This window comes from Dendrobates tinctorius, unplaced genomic scaffold (genome assembly GCF_039654945.1).
Source record: "Dendrobates tinctorius isolate UK_male_01 unplaced genomic scaffold, ASM3965494v1 ptg000151l, whole genome shotgun sequence".
NCBI lineage: Eukaryota > Metazoa > Chordata > Amphibia > Anura > Dendrobatidae > Dendrobates > Dendrobates tinctorius.
The window spans coordinates 9,194,307-9,210,951 of NW_027361818.1; the positions used below are offsets into that span (position 1 = coordinate 9,194,307).

The 16,645-nt window shown below is 51.9% G+C and overlaps 1 protein-coding gene and 1 long non-coding RNA gene across 7 annotated transcripts in view; both read right to left on the reverse strand.

The window, feature by feature from the left end:
• Positions 1-5,368: 5,368 nt before the first annotated feature.
• LOC141050233 (uncharacterized) lies at positions 5,369-6,968 on the reverse strand. Its single transcript, XR_012220485.1, has 2 exons — positions 6,400-6,968; positions 5,369-6,244 (listed from the first exon to the last, which is right to left on the reverse strand). It is a non-coding gene; the product is annotated as an uncharacterized lncRNA (long non-coding RNA).
• A 2,072-nt stretch (positions 6,969-9,040) lies between these two features.
• The window catches only part of PLD2 (phospholipase D2), an 86,658-nt gene continuing 79,053 nt past the window's right edge, over positions 9,041-16,645 (reverse strand). For all 6 annotated transcript variants that reach the window (XM_073547094.1, XM_073547095.1, XM_073547097.1 and 3 more), the window contains 7 exons: positions 13,922-14,010; positions 13,617-13,730; positions 13,245-13,294; positions 12,526-12,663; positions 12,270-12,423; positions 11,117-11,231; positions 9,041-11,034 (listed from right to left, as the gene is read on the reverse strand). In XM_073547094.1, coding sequence (XP_073403195.1) covers positions 10,810-11,034; positions 11,117-11,231; positions 12,270-12,423; positions 12,526-12,663; positions 13,245-13,294; positions 13,617-13,730; positions 13,922-14,010 — 885 coding nt within the window. In that variant the 3' untranslated portion in view covers positions 9,041-10,809. The remainder of the gene's footprint in view (positions 11,035-11,116; positions 11,232-12,269; positions 12,424-12,525; positions 12,664-13,244; positions 13,295-13,616; positions 13,731-13,921; positions 14,011-16,645) is intronic.

Consider the following 16,645-nt stretch of genomic DNA (forward strand, 5'->3'; position numbering starts at 1 on the left):
TCTTATTACAGTGTATAAATATATGCGGAGACAGTACAAAAGACCTTTCTAATGATCTTTTTACCCTTAGACCTGTGGCGGGGACAAGGGGGCATCCTCTGTGTCTGGAGGAAAGAAGGTTTAAGCATAATCACAGATGCGGATTCATTACTGTAAGAGCAGTGAGACTCTGGAACTCTCTGCCATATGATGTTGCAATGAGTGATTCCCTACTAAAATTTAAGAAGGGACTGGATGCCTTTCTTAAAAAGTATAATATTACTGGGCATATACACTAGTTTCCTTGATATTGCGTTGATCCAGGGAGCTAGTCTGATTGCCGTATGTGGTGTCGGGAAGGAATTTTTTTCCCCAATGTGAAGCTTACTGATTGCCACATGGGTTTTTTTTTGCCCTCCTCTGAATCAACATGTTAGGGCAAGTTAGGACAGGATATGGGTTGAACTAGATTGACTTAAAGTCTTCCTTCAACCTTAATTACTATGTTACCTGTTTGTAGTGTTCTGGCTTCAAGAGTTTTGTCCAGTGCCCCCCTGTAAAGTGGGACAGGAAGCTAGGTCTCGTGGATGACCGTGTTTGTTGTGCTCCTGCCTGCCAACTGTATGGTGTTATTTTATTAAAATAAAATAGGTAGCCCGGAAAATGAATTAAGCACGATGGCCCTCCAAAATGTATGAGTGAGTGCCACCTTAAGGTCCTCAAAAAATTTGGAGCGAGGGCCGCGGGACATTAACGACCATCAATGACCTTTTATCCGGCCCACGGGCAGATGCACAGGGACCGCAGTGCTTGGGCCGGCAGCTGTATTATAACGGCTATCAACCCTTTAATTACTTCTTGCTCGGTGAGCTCAAGCATGCAGTGTTCACTATTGAACGCTGAGTCACATGTAATGAACAATTACATACTGAGACCAAAGCCAACGTCAGGCTGTACTTTGTGGGCGGAGTTAGCGCATAATTTGTACGGCCCCAAAGGTTGGTTTAAATATCCAAATGGCCCTTGGCAGAAAACGTTTCCCTTCCCTGGTGGAGGAGGAGGACACTAAAAATAATAAAACTTGAACCGTATATTCTTTCTGGGGTGGGAAGGGATTTGTGGAAATAAACCAGAAGAAAAAAGAACATTTGAATTGCCTTTATGTTCCCCTGCTGTCATCTGGTGGGGCTGAGGAGTCATCTTGTTAGCATTTTGAGTTGACAGGCGGATGAGCCCATTAGTTTTTATGACCCTGGTGGCACTAAATTCCCATGGAATAAACTTAAGCATGAAGGGAGCAGTCACTGGGGCCTGCGGACTCAAATTTGCCTCAACTCCCTGTAAAATAAAAATAAAGATAGGCCCAAATGCACCTCTTGTGTGAATAAATGGACAAAGGAGTTTGCGAGAGAGAGTTATGGATCTAGCCACCGTTCTAGTTCCCATAGGGTCAACTTCACATGGCCTTATTCAAGTGTCCTCCAAATGCAGACCAGATCAGTCGGATCTGAGGAACTCTAACTGCCACAGGAGTTCAAAGGGACATGAACATTATGTTCCGAGTAGTGATGATTAAAAGCGAAATAAAGAATACATTGTGATGGTGGAGAAGAAAAGAGTCCAAGTTGTGAATGTTGTGTTATAATGGTTTGTGATAACTATTTTTTCATGTTGCAGATGTTGGTATGGTCGGAGATGACCATATTTAAAAGGAGGGGGATATGCAAGAGGGCGGAGGAGTCCTGTTCCCCTCAAGAAGTCACGTCAAGTGTGTGCTAAAAAGTTAAAGTCTGTTGTGATTCTGCTTATTATATACATAGTTTTTTTTGTAGCACTATGGCCAATGTGTGCGTCAGGTTCTTGCAGGGTTATCTGCAAGGTCGTCCCTTGAGAGTTCAGGAAAGAAGCCCTATAGGGGAACCAGTGGGAAGGTTATAGGGATATAGGAAGCAAGTAGTTCGTGTTGGAGAGGAGGTGAAAGGAAGAGGACAGGTTTATTGATTGTGGAATTATAAAGCTCAGCATTGAAAGGAACGTCTAGGGAAGGTGCTTAAATGGATTCAGGGCACTGGTTTGCCTATAATGCCAGGAAAATGCCAAATAGACGTGACAGGTGTGCAGTACCTCGGTCACTGAGTGAGTGACAGACTTCTGGAGCCAGAGCCCGGGAAGGTAGATGCCATCACCTCCTGGCTTATCCCCAAAACCAAGAAGCAGGCGATATCCTTCTTGGGTTTGGCAGGGTACTATAGGAAGGTTGCCTTCTACTGTAGTGGCATATGTAAAAGACTGTTGTTCAGCTCACCCTTGAAGGATTCCCAGCGGGTTCCACGCAACGGAGAGCGAGATCCAGTCTCCGTCAGACATAGAAGAAAGGTGCGCAAGTGGAAGCAAAGATCCAGTATAAAAAAAAATCCTAAGCTTTATTAGAACATTTAAAACTATGGCATTATCGTGACACACCATATACACATAGTTAGAGGTTTGGAAAGTGCTGAACGCTTTTCAAAGACTGTGTATAAGAACACTCAGTGTTTGAAACGCATTTGGTGTTTCACATTTCTTGCACCTTCCAAACCTCCAACTGTGCCTATATGGTGTGTCACGACAATGCCAGTTTTAAATGTTCTAATAAAACCTTGAATTTTTTACTGAAGCTGGATCTTTGCTTTTACTTGTCAAGCTTCTAACAGACCTTATTAAAAAGAAGCTACCACAAACAGTTACTGGACGGCTGACTGAGCGGTTCTTCACAGTGATGAAAACCACCCTGGCTAATTCTCCAGCTCGAGACTTCAGTTTGTAGTTCAAACCAATGTCTGTGAGTATGGCCTAGGTGCCGAGCTCAGCCAGGTAAACTGGGAGGAAGAGCATCCAGGGATGTTCTTCAGCTTCCAGCTCTTACCCCAGGAAGTGGCCTACACTAATGTGGAAAAGGAGTGTCTCGCTATAGTGTGGGCCCTGAGGAAGCTGCAGCCCTACCTATACGGGTGCAACTTCACCATAGTGACCGGCCACAACCCTCTTAGTTGGGTGCACCGGGTGGCCGGTGACAATTGTAAACTACTGTGCTAGAGCTTGGCTCTATAGCAGTACAATTTTATCATTCAGCATAAGAAGGGTCGTGAACATGGTAACGCTGATGGGATGTCCAACCAGGGGGATGCCGGGCTTGAGTGACAATCTGTAAATTTGTCTTGTATACCATCTCTAAAAAGGTGGAGGCGTTATAGAGATAACTGTAAATCTATAAGCCATTTCATAGTTGATAGTGAATATTGAAGCAAGGCTCTAACCTCCAGATGATCCTGATGCAAGGAGACCCCCTGATGTGAACAGGTAATTAAAGAGTGACTGATGGACTAAACCAGACACGGCTGAGAGAGAAATTCTGGGATACAACAGATTTATGGCCGGTAGAGATAACTCATCATCTTTGTCCTCGGCTGCAGAAGAATAAGCGACAGATCTATGACCTTGGTATGAGCAGAGCTGGCAGGTAAACTACTTTAAAGCTTTGTTTCTCCCCCCTTCCTTGCAAGTTGTGAATACTGGGTTTTATGAACAGCCCAGGCAAGACATATCTGCGTTCTCTCTCCCTCGTGTTGTCCTTGACAACTATGCCTATTCCTCTTAAAATCAGGCATTCTGTATTTTGATTGCCCTGTGAAGAGCCCTACTTTAATGTCTGAGTAATTCACCTACATAGGTAATGGATGTTCCACTTTTACAGAGCAACAATTTTTTTTTTTTTTTTATATTCTGTCCAGCATTGAAATTTATCAAACTTTGCAAAATAGCTTTTAAAAAGTAAAAATATACAAGCGTGTTCCAAACCCATTCCTGCTACCCCCCCAAGTGTATTTGCCTGCCATTTATGTCAGATTGTTCTCATTTGGAGTACAGATGATGGCAGTGAAAGGGTCAGCATCTGTGTCTCACTAAGGATATGTGCACATTGAGCAGAAACTCCTAATCTACCTCAGAAACTTAGGAGTTTCCACTCAGTTTCTGCTCCAAAAACTAGCTACCCCAGCTCTGGGGATAAGCTGCTGCAGATGATTCTAATAAGCCCAAGTCTCGGAGGAGGAGACAGAAGCTGACCCATCACAGCCATCATCTGTGCTCCAAATGAGAGCATCCTAATATCAATGCAGCTGTAGACAGGAAAATAGACTGGGGAAAAGCAGTAATTTGGAAGCCTCTTAGATGCAATTTGTTTACAGGAATTAAGACTAGTCTCCAAATAAAGTGATTTTCAAAGGTCAATAATTTTCCATGATGAACAAAATTTACTTTGTAGAATTTTACTGTACAATGCAGAGATATTTACATTTGTTACTTTTGGAGAACAATATGTGAAATCTCTGCTCATAGAACTCCGGGTCTCCTCAGCGTTTTCTCTGGGACTCTGCTCTTTCCCTCCTCCTTCGACAACGTCTGAGGCTGCCAGACTTTTAGATCAACTGCTATGACTGGTGAAAGCTCACGCCTCCAGAAACGACTTGCCCGGTTGATCTGCTGAGATTTCACATACTGCGCTCCAATAGCAACAATTGTTAATAGCTCTGCAATGAATCGATGCAGAGCAAAATAGAAAAAAATGTCAGAATCAGGGAAGCTAGATAATTCTAGCATCTCATTAAGGCTGGTTTCACATTTGTGTCTGTGTACGCAGCGTTTCATCCCCATGCGTCCTGCGTACATATCTTTAACATGGTGTACGCAGGGACATGCGTTCGCTTGTAGATGCGTATGCATGCGTCGTTTTGCCATGTGCGGTGGGGTGTGGCTAAAGCAAGATGTTGCATTTTTTTTGAGGCGTTAAATATGCGCAGCTATACGTATGCGGACGCTTGCGGATGGAGTACGTCAGAACAACGCATTACAGTCTACTGGAAAGCATAGATACGTAAGGACATGTGTACACTTGCGTTTGCATGCGTATTTCTGAGTAAACATGTCCTGGAACTGGTTTAAGCCACCTCCCACACAAAGCTGTATAAAAAAAGGGTGTGGGCACTGGAAGTAGGTTCCACAACGGGAGGAATAAACCATTGACAATGACCTCCTCATCACATTGGTGGAGGAGCGAGCTCCGTTGTGGGACACCCGGGATCAGCAGCACTCGGACACTGTGGTGATTCATCGGCTGTTGAATGAAGTGGCCCAATCGCTGATGGATGACTGGGACAACGCCACGCCACAAGTCCGAAAGGATTTTCTTAAGTATTGCAATGTGGTCTAATGCGGCAGTGAACCTGTAAGGCAGAGATCCCCCCCAATCACTGCTTGTTCTTTGTCTGCTTCTGCACCGTCGTGGTTAACACACAGTGTGAGCACCTTATAAAACCAAGTATTGTAATGTTGAGGGCACTTGAAACAGGTGTTAAACCAGAGGTGTTTTATTATTTCAGTCAGCAAACATAACAGGTACATTTTAACATTCCAGGTACATAACATTACAGGAACATTTTACTGGCTTAAACCACTTCATCTTACCATGCCACACGTTCAATATCCGAAACAAAGTAGGCAGCAAATGTATCCCTCATTTGGGCAACTTCCCTTGTTGTCATCAGAGGGTGATGTTGGTAATCTGGCAATGGGGTAGAAACAGGTTCATGAAGTTCTACGTTGGGTCGCTCTTTAGCCATGATGTAGTTGTGCAGAACCACACACGCTTTGACAACTTCGATAGTCTCAGTTTTCAGATTACTGGCTGTTCCCAAAATCCGCCATTTAGATACCAGAAAACCAAAAGCACCCTCTACAGTTCTTCGTTCCCTTGTCAGTCAGTAGTTAAAAATCCTTTTTGTATGGTTTAAGGAGGTTGCCACACATCTGAAAGGCCTCATCCCCAACCACAACAAACGGCATTGGAGGTCCTTCACTGTTGGGAAGAGGTCGTGGCAGTGGGAAATTGAAATTATTCCCATACAAGCGTTGGCCCATGTCCGAGTTTTTGAACGTCTGGGAGTCATTACCTCTTCCAAAAGATCCAATGTCCACGGCGACAAATCTACAGTCAGCAGCTGCAATCGCCATGAGCACAATAGAAAAGTATTTTTTAGAATTAAAATACTCGGATCCAAGTATTTCGGTATTTTCCTGCCAGATTTCAGGGGTGGGTAGGGGGATAAATTCCTCACATAGAACATCCCACAAAGCCCGGCAGGTGTCTGCAACAATCCCAGAAAGGGTGGAAATGACAATCCGGAATTGGAAATGGAGCGATGATAAGCGCTCTCCGGTAGCCAGGAATCTGCCAAAAAGAGAGAGGAAAAAAACAAAGTACATGGCTTTTAGAACAATAATATTTATGACAGGTGTTTTGCTGAACAGAAAAAGGAAAAAAAATTAAGGACATGGCAGAATAATAATATTTATGACAGGCATTTCTTTTTAAAAATTACATACCTTAGGGTCACCAGCAGACGTTATTCAGCAGGAATCGCTCTACGTAGCTGTGTGTCCTGCCTGCTGATGGCTCCTTGTACACGTAGCAGCAAATCACTGAAGCTCTGTTGAGACATCCTCGTGTACTCAAAATATTTATCCCGGTTTTCATGGAGCTCACTGAATAAGGAGTGGTAGGCTCCACGACTCTCTCGGACGTCAACAATGGGGTGTTGCCAAAAAGCGACGACTTCTCAGTCTCTCTTTTCCCTTCTTGTTCACAAGCAAATGCAAAGGCAAGAAACAAGTTCACATCCAAATCCAGATTACGATAGAAACTCTCCATGCGAAGATCCATCTTGACGCTGGATACAGCAGCAAAATCTGAGGATTTCATCTGTACAAGGGTCTATATACAGAATTTCCATGAGACACGCCCATTGGGCGTGGCTTGTGTCTAGGAAATTCTCCTGGAAAAGCATTTTCCTATCAAACACATGTGCATAAAAAGCACAAACGCAGGCAAACTGCATTTTTTTTGCCATCATGCGCAAGCGGATGCAGATAAGGCTGGTTTCACATTTGCGTTAAAACAATGCTGCGCCCTGCGTTGTTAAGCCCCGCCCCGAGCCGGCTCCCTGCCCGCCCCATCCGGGATCACCGCCTACTTTCGCATTTGCACGCATGCGATCGGCGCACCCTATCTTTAGCATAGGGTGCGCAGATCATGCGCTGCCAGTGTGCTGCATTTCGGCGCGCACGGCGCACCGTCAAAAGTGCGCAACACGCTACTTTCACACTGGCAGCGCATGATCTGCGCACCCTATGCTAAAGATAGGGTGCGCTGATCGCATGCGTGCAAATGCGAAAGTAGGCGGTGATCCCGGATGGGGCGGGCAGGGAGCCGGCTCGGGGCGGAGCTTAACGACGCAGGGCGCAGCGTTGTTTTAACGCAAATGTGAAACCAGCCTAAACGATGCGTCAGCATGCATTTTTGCATGTGTTTGCGGATGATATGCTTTGCACATAGACACAAATTTGAACCTAGCCTAAGAGAACGCTCCCATACCATTCCGATATCCAGCAGCACATCATGGTACCTTCCCCCCCAGCTTTCTGATGTCCCATTTTATATCTGGAGACCAAGATAGAATTTTATATTTGAAATTTGGCCTTACACAAAATTAAACTTACATGAGAACTACAGGTTTTCACATCTACTTTTAGGGTGTGTGCACATGTAAGCGGTTTTTTTCACGTTTTGACCGGCAAAAACGCCTACAAGAAGCATCCCATTCATTTGAATGAATTCTGCACCTTTTGTGCATATTGATGCATTTTTTTCCGCAAACGCAGCATGCTCATCAATTTCGCAGAAAAGCCCGCATTTCTAACTATTTTCTATGAGACTGGGGACGCTCCGGAAAAAAACGCATCAAAAACGCAAGTTCTGGTTTTCTGTCAGGAATTTTCTGCATACGTGGGTACATAGCCTTAGGCTAAGTGCACACATACCGGAACTCTCGCGGAAATTACCGCGAGAATTCCGGAATTCCATTCCGCGGGAAAATCGCATTTTAAATTCCCGCGATTTTCCCGCGGAAAAACTAGCATTTTGCAAGCGTAATTAGCTTGCAAAATGCTAGCGTTCTCCAAGCGATCTGTAGCATCGCTTGGAGAACTGATTGACAGGTTGGTCACACTCGTCAAACACAGTGTTTGACGAGTGTGACCAACTTTTTACTACTGAGGCCGCCTATGCGGCCTCAGTAGTAAAAGATAGAATGTAAAAAAAAAAAATAAAAAATGGTGATATTCTTACCTTCCGACGTCCCACGCATCCGTTCCCAGTAATCCTTTGCGAAATTCCCGCAATGACGTCAGTTCTCGCGGGATTGCGACGTCTCGCGGTAATTCGCGATGACGTCGAGCGAATGACCGCGAGACTTCGCGATCCCGCGAGAATGGACGCCATCGCGGGCATTTTCGCAAAGGATTACTGGGAACGGGAGCGTGGAGAGAGGCGGGAAAGCTGCGCGGGACGCCGGAAGGTAATAACAACAATATTTTTTATTTTAAATTCTATTTTTTACAGGGATATGGTACCCAAAGCGCGGTGGACAGTCTCCTCTCCTCCGGACCGTGGGTACCATCCGCAATTGTTCTGCTTACTTTCCGCATGGTGTGCACAGCCACATGCGGGAAGTAAGCAGAACAATGCATTCCTATGGGTGCGGGATCGCCGCGATTCCGCAAATTAATGAGCATGCTGCATTTACCACGAAGCGATTCCGCCGCGGTAAAAACCGCAGCATTAGCACAGCATTGCGGAATCCCATAGGAATGCATGGGATGCTTATTTTTCGCGGCAAAATCGCGTGGTTAAAACCGCCGCGGAAACGCGAAAAAAAAGCCACGTGTGAACTCAGCCTTACTCTCCCTAAAATTCAATTTGCTTTTGTAACTGCTGCCTGATGTTGAGTACTACCGCTTCGCTTACTGCTTAGCTACATTTGCCAGTCTGTGATTAGTCGGCTTAGACTGAAGCTCAGAGACTCTTTTGTCACATAGTCCTGAGTCTTTGTGCTTCTGCATACGCTTCTCCTGAAATACTCTGTGCTGGAAACATCGCAATAAATCCGAGCTAATAAAGTGCAGTAGATAAAATACAATGAGTGTTTATTGGTAGAGCAGCCTCCAGTTATCACAACGATCGCTAGTGTTCACACTCTATTACCACAGGTCGGTGTGTGGAAGACATTGTCCTATAGGAGAGTGCATAGTCAGAAGTCGCCATCATACAGATCCTATAAGAGGCTGAAGAGTCTGTTCTCTGTAGTGCAGCATGGTGCGGGGTCACATGAGATGAATGTCCACCATGAGTGGACCTTAAGTCCTAAATCACACATCCCCATTTACCAGCTGGAGTCCCAGACATGGATAGAGTCCTGCCTTCTGGACGTGCCGAGGTCAGAAGGAAACGGTGAGGATTCTGTACTACATCAGTGAGTAGGGACAACGCCGAGAGCCCGGGGACCCAGAGGAGAGCCCGGGGACCCAGAGGAGAGCCCGGGGACCCAGAGGAGAGCCCGGGGACCCAGAGGAGAGCCCGGGGACCCAGAGGAGAGCCCGGGGACCCAGAGGAGAGCCCGGGGACTCAGTGGAGAGCCCGGGGACCCAGAGGAGAGCCCGGGGACCCAGAGGAGAGCCCGGGGACCCAGAGGAGAGCCCGGGGACCCAGAGGAGAGCCCGGGGACCCAGAGGAGAGCCCGGGGACCCAGAGGAGGGACGGCTGAGGGGACATGGTGCAACAGAGGAGTGATATCTGGGGTATATACCTTACATACAGATCAGTGATATCGGGGATACGGTGCACGCAGAGGGGCGATCTCTGGGGGATACGGTGCACGCAGAGGGGCGATCTCTGGGGGATACGGTGAACGCAGATCAGTGATATCTGGGGGATACGGTGCACGCAGAGGGGCGATCTCTGGGGGATACGGTGCACGCAGAGGGGCGATCTCTGGGGGATACGGTGCACGCAGAGGGGTGATTTCTGGGGGATACGGTGCACGCAGAGGGGTGATTTCTGGGGGATACGGTGCACGCAGAGGGGCGATCTCTGGGGAATACGGTGCACGCAGATCAGTGATATCTGGGGGATACGGTGCACGCAGAGGGGCGATCTCTGGGGGATACGGTGCACGCAGAGGGGCGATCTCTGGGGGATACGGTGCACGCAGAGGGGTGATTTCTGGGGGATACGGTGCACGCAGAGGGGTGATTTCTGGGGGATACGGTGCACGCAGAGGGGCGATCTCTGGGGGATACGGTGAACGCAGATCAGTGATATCTGGGGGATACGGTGCACGCAGAGGGGCGATCTCTGGGGGATACGGTGCACGCAGAGGGGCGATCTCTGGGGGATACGGTGCACGCAGAGGGGTGATTTCTGGGGGATACGGTGCACGCAGAGGGGTGATTTCTGGGGGATACGGTGCACGCAGAGGGGCGATCTCTGGGGAATACGGTGCACGCAGATCAGTGATATCTGGGGGATACGGTGCACGCAGAGGGGCGATCTCTGGGGGATACGGTGAACATAGAGGAGTGATATCTGGGGGGATACGGTGCACACAGATCAGTGATCTCTGTGGGATATGGTACACACAGGGGGGGAGATCTTTCCGGAGTATACGGTGCACACAGAGGAGGGGTCTCTCCGGGAGGATATGGTGTATACAGGTGAGGGATCTCTGGGGATCTCTTTTGATCATGTATGAATGTGGTGGCTATGGCTTCTCTTGCAGGGCACGGAGTGGGCACAACGTGGCCAGTGATCCAGTCACACTATGAATGACAAGTCTTTAGATCCGGCAGATGCTCTAAGTATCGGACATTGCAGGATTGGAGTTGATCCCCTCTCACTGGTCACGTCCACACTTCGGTGGGGATCACTCCTTCTTTGCTGCTGAGAGGAGGCAGAAGATTCTCCTCAACAAGAAAGTAAAGGGGGAACTCCACCAGATGCCCCCGCACCCGGCCCAGGATCTGGCGGGAGAGCTCAGCGTCCGTACTGGCCAGGCTGGCCACGGTTGTGTACACCTGCCGCACCCGATGGCTCTGCACAGCGTTGGTCGGGAGGCAGCGGAAGACCTGGTAGACAAGAAGATGGAGGAGAGATTAAAGGAATCGTCTGCTGCAGCTCCGGGTGTGACTGGAGAACCCGGGCCAGTACCTGGTCGTACAGCGCCGTGTTATTCAGGGCCGTCTGCGTCCAGACCTCAAAGAACGAATCTGACACCGGATCAGAGACGTCCAGACATGGTGGAGTGTGTGCCCCGAGCAGAGTCCTGGAAAGAGAGGGAGAAGTGAGGAGGCAATAATGGGGGAGTAGTAAGGTACCAGATGATGGGGGAGTAGTAGTATGAGGGGGACGGTACTGGGAGATTATGGGGGAGTAGTACGGTACCAGGAGATGATGGGTGAGTAGTAGTATGAGGATGGTATCGGGAGATGATGGGGGAGTAGTATGAGGAGGAGGACGGTAATGGGAGATGATGGGGAGTAGCATGAGGAGGAGGACAGTAATGGGAGATGATGGGGGATAGTATGAGGAAGAGGACAGTAATGGGAGATGATGGGGGGTAGCATGAGGAAGAGGACAGTAATGGGAGATGATGGGGGGTAGCATGAGGAAGAATACGGTAATGGGAGATGATGGGGGGTAGTATGAGGAAGAGGACGGTAAACGGAGATGATGGGGGAGTAGAATGAGGAGGAGGAGGACGGTAACGGGAGATGATGGGGGAGTAGTATGAGGATAAGGGAGTAGTATGAGGATGAGGATGGTAACAGGAGATGATGTGGGAGTAGTATGAGCAAGGGGCGGTACCGGGAGTTGATTGGGGGGGCGGGAGTAGTAGGAGGAGGGGGCGGTGCTGGGAGTTTATGGGGGAGTAGTAGCATGAGGAGGGGGCGGTAACAGGAGATGATGGGGGAGTATAGTATGAGGAGGACGACGGTAATGGGAGATGATGGGGGAGTAGCATGAGGAGGATGGTAACGGGAGATGAAGGGGGAGTAGTATGAGCAGGGGGTGGTACCGGGAGTTGATGGGGGGGGGAGTAAGTAGTATCAGGAGGGGACGGTACCGGCAGTTTATGGGGAAGTAGTAGTATGAGGAGGGGGGCGGTACCGGGAGTTGATGGGAGTAGTATGAGGAGGGGGGCAATACCGGGAGTAGTAGAGGTATGAGGAGGAGGACGGTATCGGAAGATGATGGGGGAGCGGTAGAGGTATGAGGAGGCCTTGTATGGGACGAGGGGATGATGGAGGCGTAGTACAGTAGGGCGGTTTGTCCGGGGACAGTGCATGACACAGTCTCTTACATGAAGCAGTCAGTGCGCAGGCTAAGCGCATATCTCCCCGCCTGGTACGGCTCGCCATCCATGACAGACTTCTCGTACTCCGTGTCCTCCACTATTATAGCCAGCTCGCTGTCCCTCTTTCCCAGCATGCTCCGGTCATTTATATTCGCCGAGCCTTCACAGAGAGACAGAAATGGAGACATCATACAGAGTGACGTCGCAAGCTGCGGAGAGGAGAGCACCATGTACACGGTCACCGCCACTATCTGGCACCTACCGATGATGACTCTTCTGTCGTCCACTATCAGCATTTTACTGTGAATGTAAACGAGTTCTGTGACCAGAGATCCATCCGGCATGTCACCATGTGTCCGCAGGCCGCAGATGGACAGGTATTGGCGCCAGGCATCACCCACTGCAGGGAGAGGACGGCACAGGACAACGGGTGAGAGAAGGACGGCGCAGGACGACGGGCGAGAGGAGAGGAGGACGACGACGGCGCAGGACGACGGGCGAGAGGAGAGGAGGACGACGACGGCGCAGGACGACGGGCGAGAGGAGAGGAGGACGACGACGGCGCAGGACGACGGGCGAGAGGAGAGGAGGACGACGACGGGTCAGGACGGCGCAGGACCACGGGTCAGGACGGCGCAGGACCACGGGTCAGGACGGCGCAGGACCACGGGTCAGGACGGCGCAGGACCACAGGTGACAGGAGGATGACAGGCGAGAGGTGAGGAGGATGATGGCACAGGACGACAGGTGATAGGAGGACGACAGGCGTGTGGCAAGGAGGACGATGGGTGATAGGAGGACGACAGTACAGGACGACAGGTGAGGAGAGGAGGACGGGTGAGGAGAGGAGGAGGCATAGTGCCTATCACTACTCCATTGGTGACATCCCCTCTAACACCCGACATATGGGGGCAGGCGCGCGAGGCCATCTGTGTTCACAAGCAGCGCCACTCTCTGAATATTACTTTAGATCTCACTTACTTCCTTCCTTCAGACGAGAAATAATAGAATGGTCTCCACGGCAGATAGAGCTGCAAAAAGAAGAAAGAAAAGACCTCATAACGGTATAAGTACAACGTCCAGAGAAGAATGGCGGTGGGCAGAGCTCCAGGGTCCACGCCGATAAGCATTAGTGGCAATACAAGGCCGAGCCAGGTCAGAGCCTCCGGCATTTGTAGAGTTGGGCCCGAGCGGCCAGGACGTTTAGACTGTTCCATGTCACATGGGCCTCGAACGTCTCTGATGTGACCCGACGCCAGATACATCCCCCATGAGAAACCGTCATCTCCATTACTATTGACCCCTGACAAATCCTTCAGGGCGTCTGATGACGAGGTGTCACCGCTGTGTTACCTGTATGTAAAGTGCAGTATGGCCTGGATGGAGTTTCCACCTCCCATGTCAATATTACCCTCGAAGCCGGGTAAAAGCGGGATCACGATGAAGACGCGGAACCTTCTGCCTTCTCTGGAGCAATAAAGAGAAATAAACCAGGGAGGATTAGATAGCTGTCATATACCCCGGGTGTCAGCATCATGGTCCCCGAAACCCCCAGCGTCACTGTCATTATCCTTCTACCCTGAGAATTATTGCACAACTGGTGACTACACCTCCCAGCATGCCTTGTACAGTCACAAGAACACATAGGGACGACTCACCTGTGAGCCCAGAATATGCGCTGGACGATGGCGTCTGAGATCATGTTCTGGATTGTTCTTCCCTCTGTAGAACTGATGAAAAACTGATTCTAGAAAGACAGAGAGGAGATGACATTGACACCTATGCAACAGACACCGAGGCGACAGGGACACCGAGGCAACAGAGACACCGAGGCGACGGGGACACCAAGCCGACAGACACGCCGAGGCAACAGACACACTGAGACAACAGACACGCCGAGGTAACAGACACCGAGCCGACAGGGACGCCGAGGTAACAGAGACACCGAGCCAACAGAGACACCGAGCCGACAGGGACGCCGAGGCAACAGAGACACCAAGGCGACGGGGACACCAAGCCGACAGACACGCCGAGGCGACGGGGACACCGAGGCGACGGGGACACCGAGGCGACGGGGACACCGAGGCGACGGGGACACCGAGGCGACGGGGACACCGAGGCGACGGGGACACCGAGGCGACGGGGACACCGAGGCGACGGGGACACCGAGGCGACGGGGACACCGAGGCGACGGGGACACTGAGCCGAGGAGACAGGGACACCGAGGCAACAGAGACACTGAGGCGACGGGGACACCAAGCCGACAGACACGCCGAGGCAACAGACACACCGAGCCAACAGAGACACCGAGCCGACAGGGACGCCGAGGCAACAGACACACCGAGCCAACAGAGACAACGAGCCGACAGGGACGCCGAGCCGACAGGGACGCCGAGGCAACAGAGACACCGAGCCGACAGGGACGCCGAGGCAACAGAGACACCGAGCCGACAGGGACGCCGAGGCAACAGAGACACCGAGCCGACAGGGACGCCGAGGCAACAGAGACACCGAGCCGACAGGGACGCCGAGGCAACAGAGACACCGAGCCGACAGGGACGCCGAGGCAACAGAGACACCGAGCCGACAGGGACGCCGAGGCAACAGAGACACCGAGCCGACAGGGACGCCGAGGCAACAGAGACACCGAGCAGACAGGGACGCCGAGGCAACAGACACACTGAGCCAACAGACACGCCGAGGCAACAGAGACACCGAGGCGACGGGGACACCAAGCCGACAGACACGCCGAGGCAACAGACACACTGAGCCAACAGACACGCCGAGGTAACAGACACCGAGCCGACAGGGACGCCGAGGTAACAGAGACACCGAGCCAACAGAGACACCGAGCCGACAGGGACGCCGAGGCAACAGAGACACCAAGGCGACGGGGACACCAAGCCGACAGACACGCCGAGGCAACAGACACGCCGAGGCGACGGGGACACCGAGGCGACGGGGACACCGAGGCGACGGGGACACCGAGGCGACGGGGACACCGAGGCGACGGGGACACCGAGGCAACAGAGACACTGAGCCGAGGAGACAGGGACACCGAGGCAACAGAGACACCGAGGCGACGGGGACACCAAGCCGACAGACACGCCGAGGCAACAGACACACCGAGCCAACAGAGACACCGAGCCGACAGGGACGCCGAGGCAACAGAGACACCGAGCCGACAGGGACGCCGAGGCAACAGAGACACCGAGCCGACAGGGACGCCGAGGCAACAGAGACACCGAGCCGACAGGGACGCCGAGGCAACAGAGACACCGAGCAGACAGGGACGCCGAGGCAACAGACACACTGAGCCAACAGACACGCCGAGGCAACAGAGACACCGAGGCGACGGGGACACCAAGCCGACAGACACGCCGAGGCAACAGACACACTGAGCCAACAGACACGCCGAGGTAACAGACACCGAGCCGACAGGGACGCCGAGGTAACAGAGACACCGAGCCAACAGAGACACCGAGCCGACAGGGACGCCGAGGCAACAGAGACACCAAGGCGACGGGGACACCAAGCCGACAGACACGCCGAGGCAACAGACACGCCGAGGCGACGGGGACACCGAGGCGACGGGGACACCGAGGCGACGGGGACACCGAGGCGACGGGGACACCGAGGCGACGGGGACACCGAGGCGACGGGGACACCGAGGCGACGGGGACACCGAGGCGACGGGGACACCGAGGCGACGGGGACACCGAGGCGACGGGGACACCGAGGCAACAGAGACACTGAGCCGAGGAGACAGGGACACCGAGGCAACAGAGACACCGAGGCGACGGGGACACCAAGCCGACAGACACGCCGAGGCAACAGACACACCGAGCCAACAGAGACACCGAGCCGACAGGGACGCCGAGGCAACAGAGACACCGAGCCGACAGGGACGCCGAGGCAACAGAGACACCGAGCCGACAGGGACGCCGAGGCAACAGAGACACCGAGCCGACAGGGACGCCGAGGCAACAGAGACACCGAGCCGACAGGGACGCCGAGGCAACAGAGACACCGAGCCGACAGGGACGCCGAGGCAACAGAGACACCGAGCCGACAGGGACGCCGAGGCAACAGAGACACCGAGCCGACAGGGACGCCGAGGCAACAGAGACACCGAGCCGACAGGGACGCCGAGGCAACAGAGACACCGAGCAGACAGGGACGCCGAGGCAACAGACACACTGAGCCAACAGACACGCCGAGGCAACAGAGACACCGAGCAGACAGGGACACCAAGGCAACAGAGACACCGAGCAGACAGGGACGCCGAGGCGACAGAGACACCGAGCAGACAGGGACGCCGAGGCAACAGAGACACCGAGCAGACAGGGACGCCGAGGCAACAGACACACTGAGCCAACAGA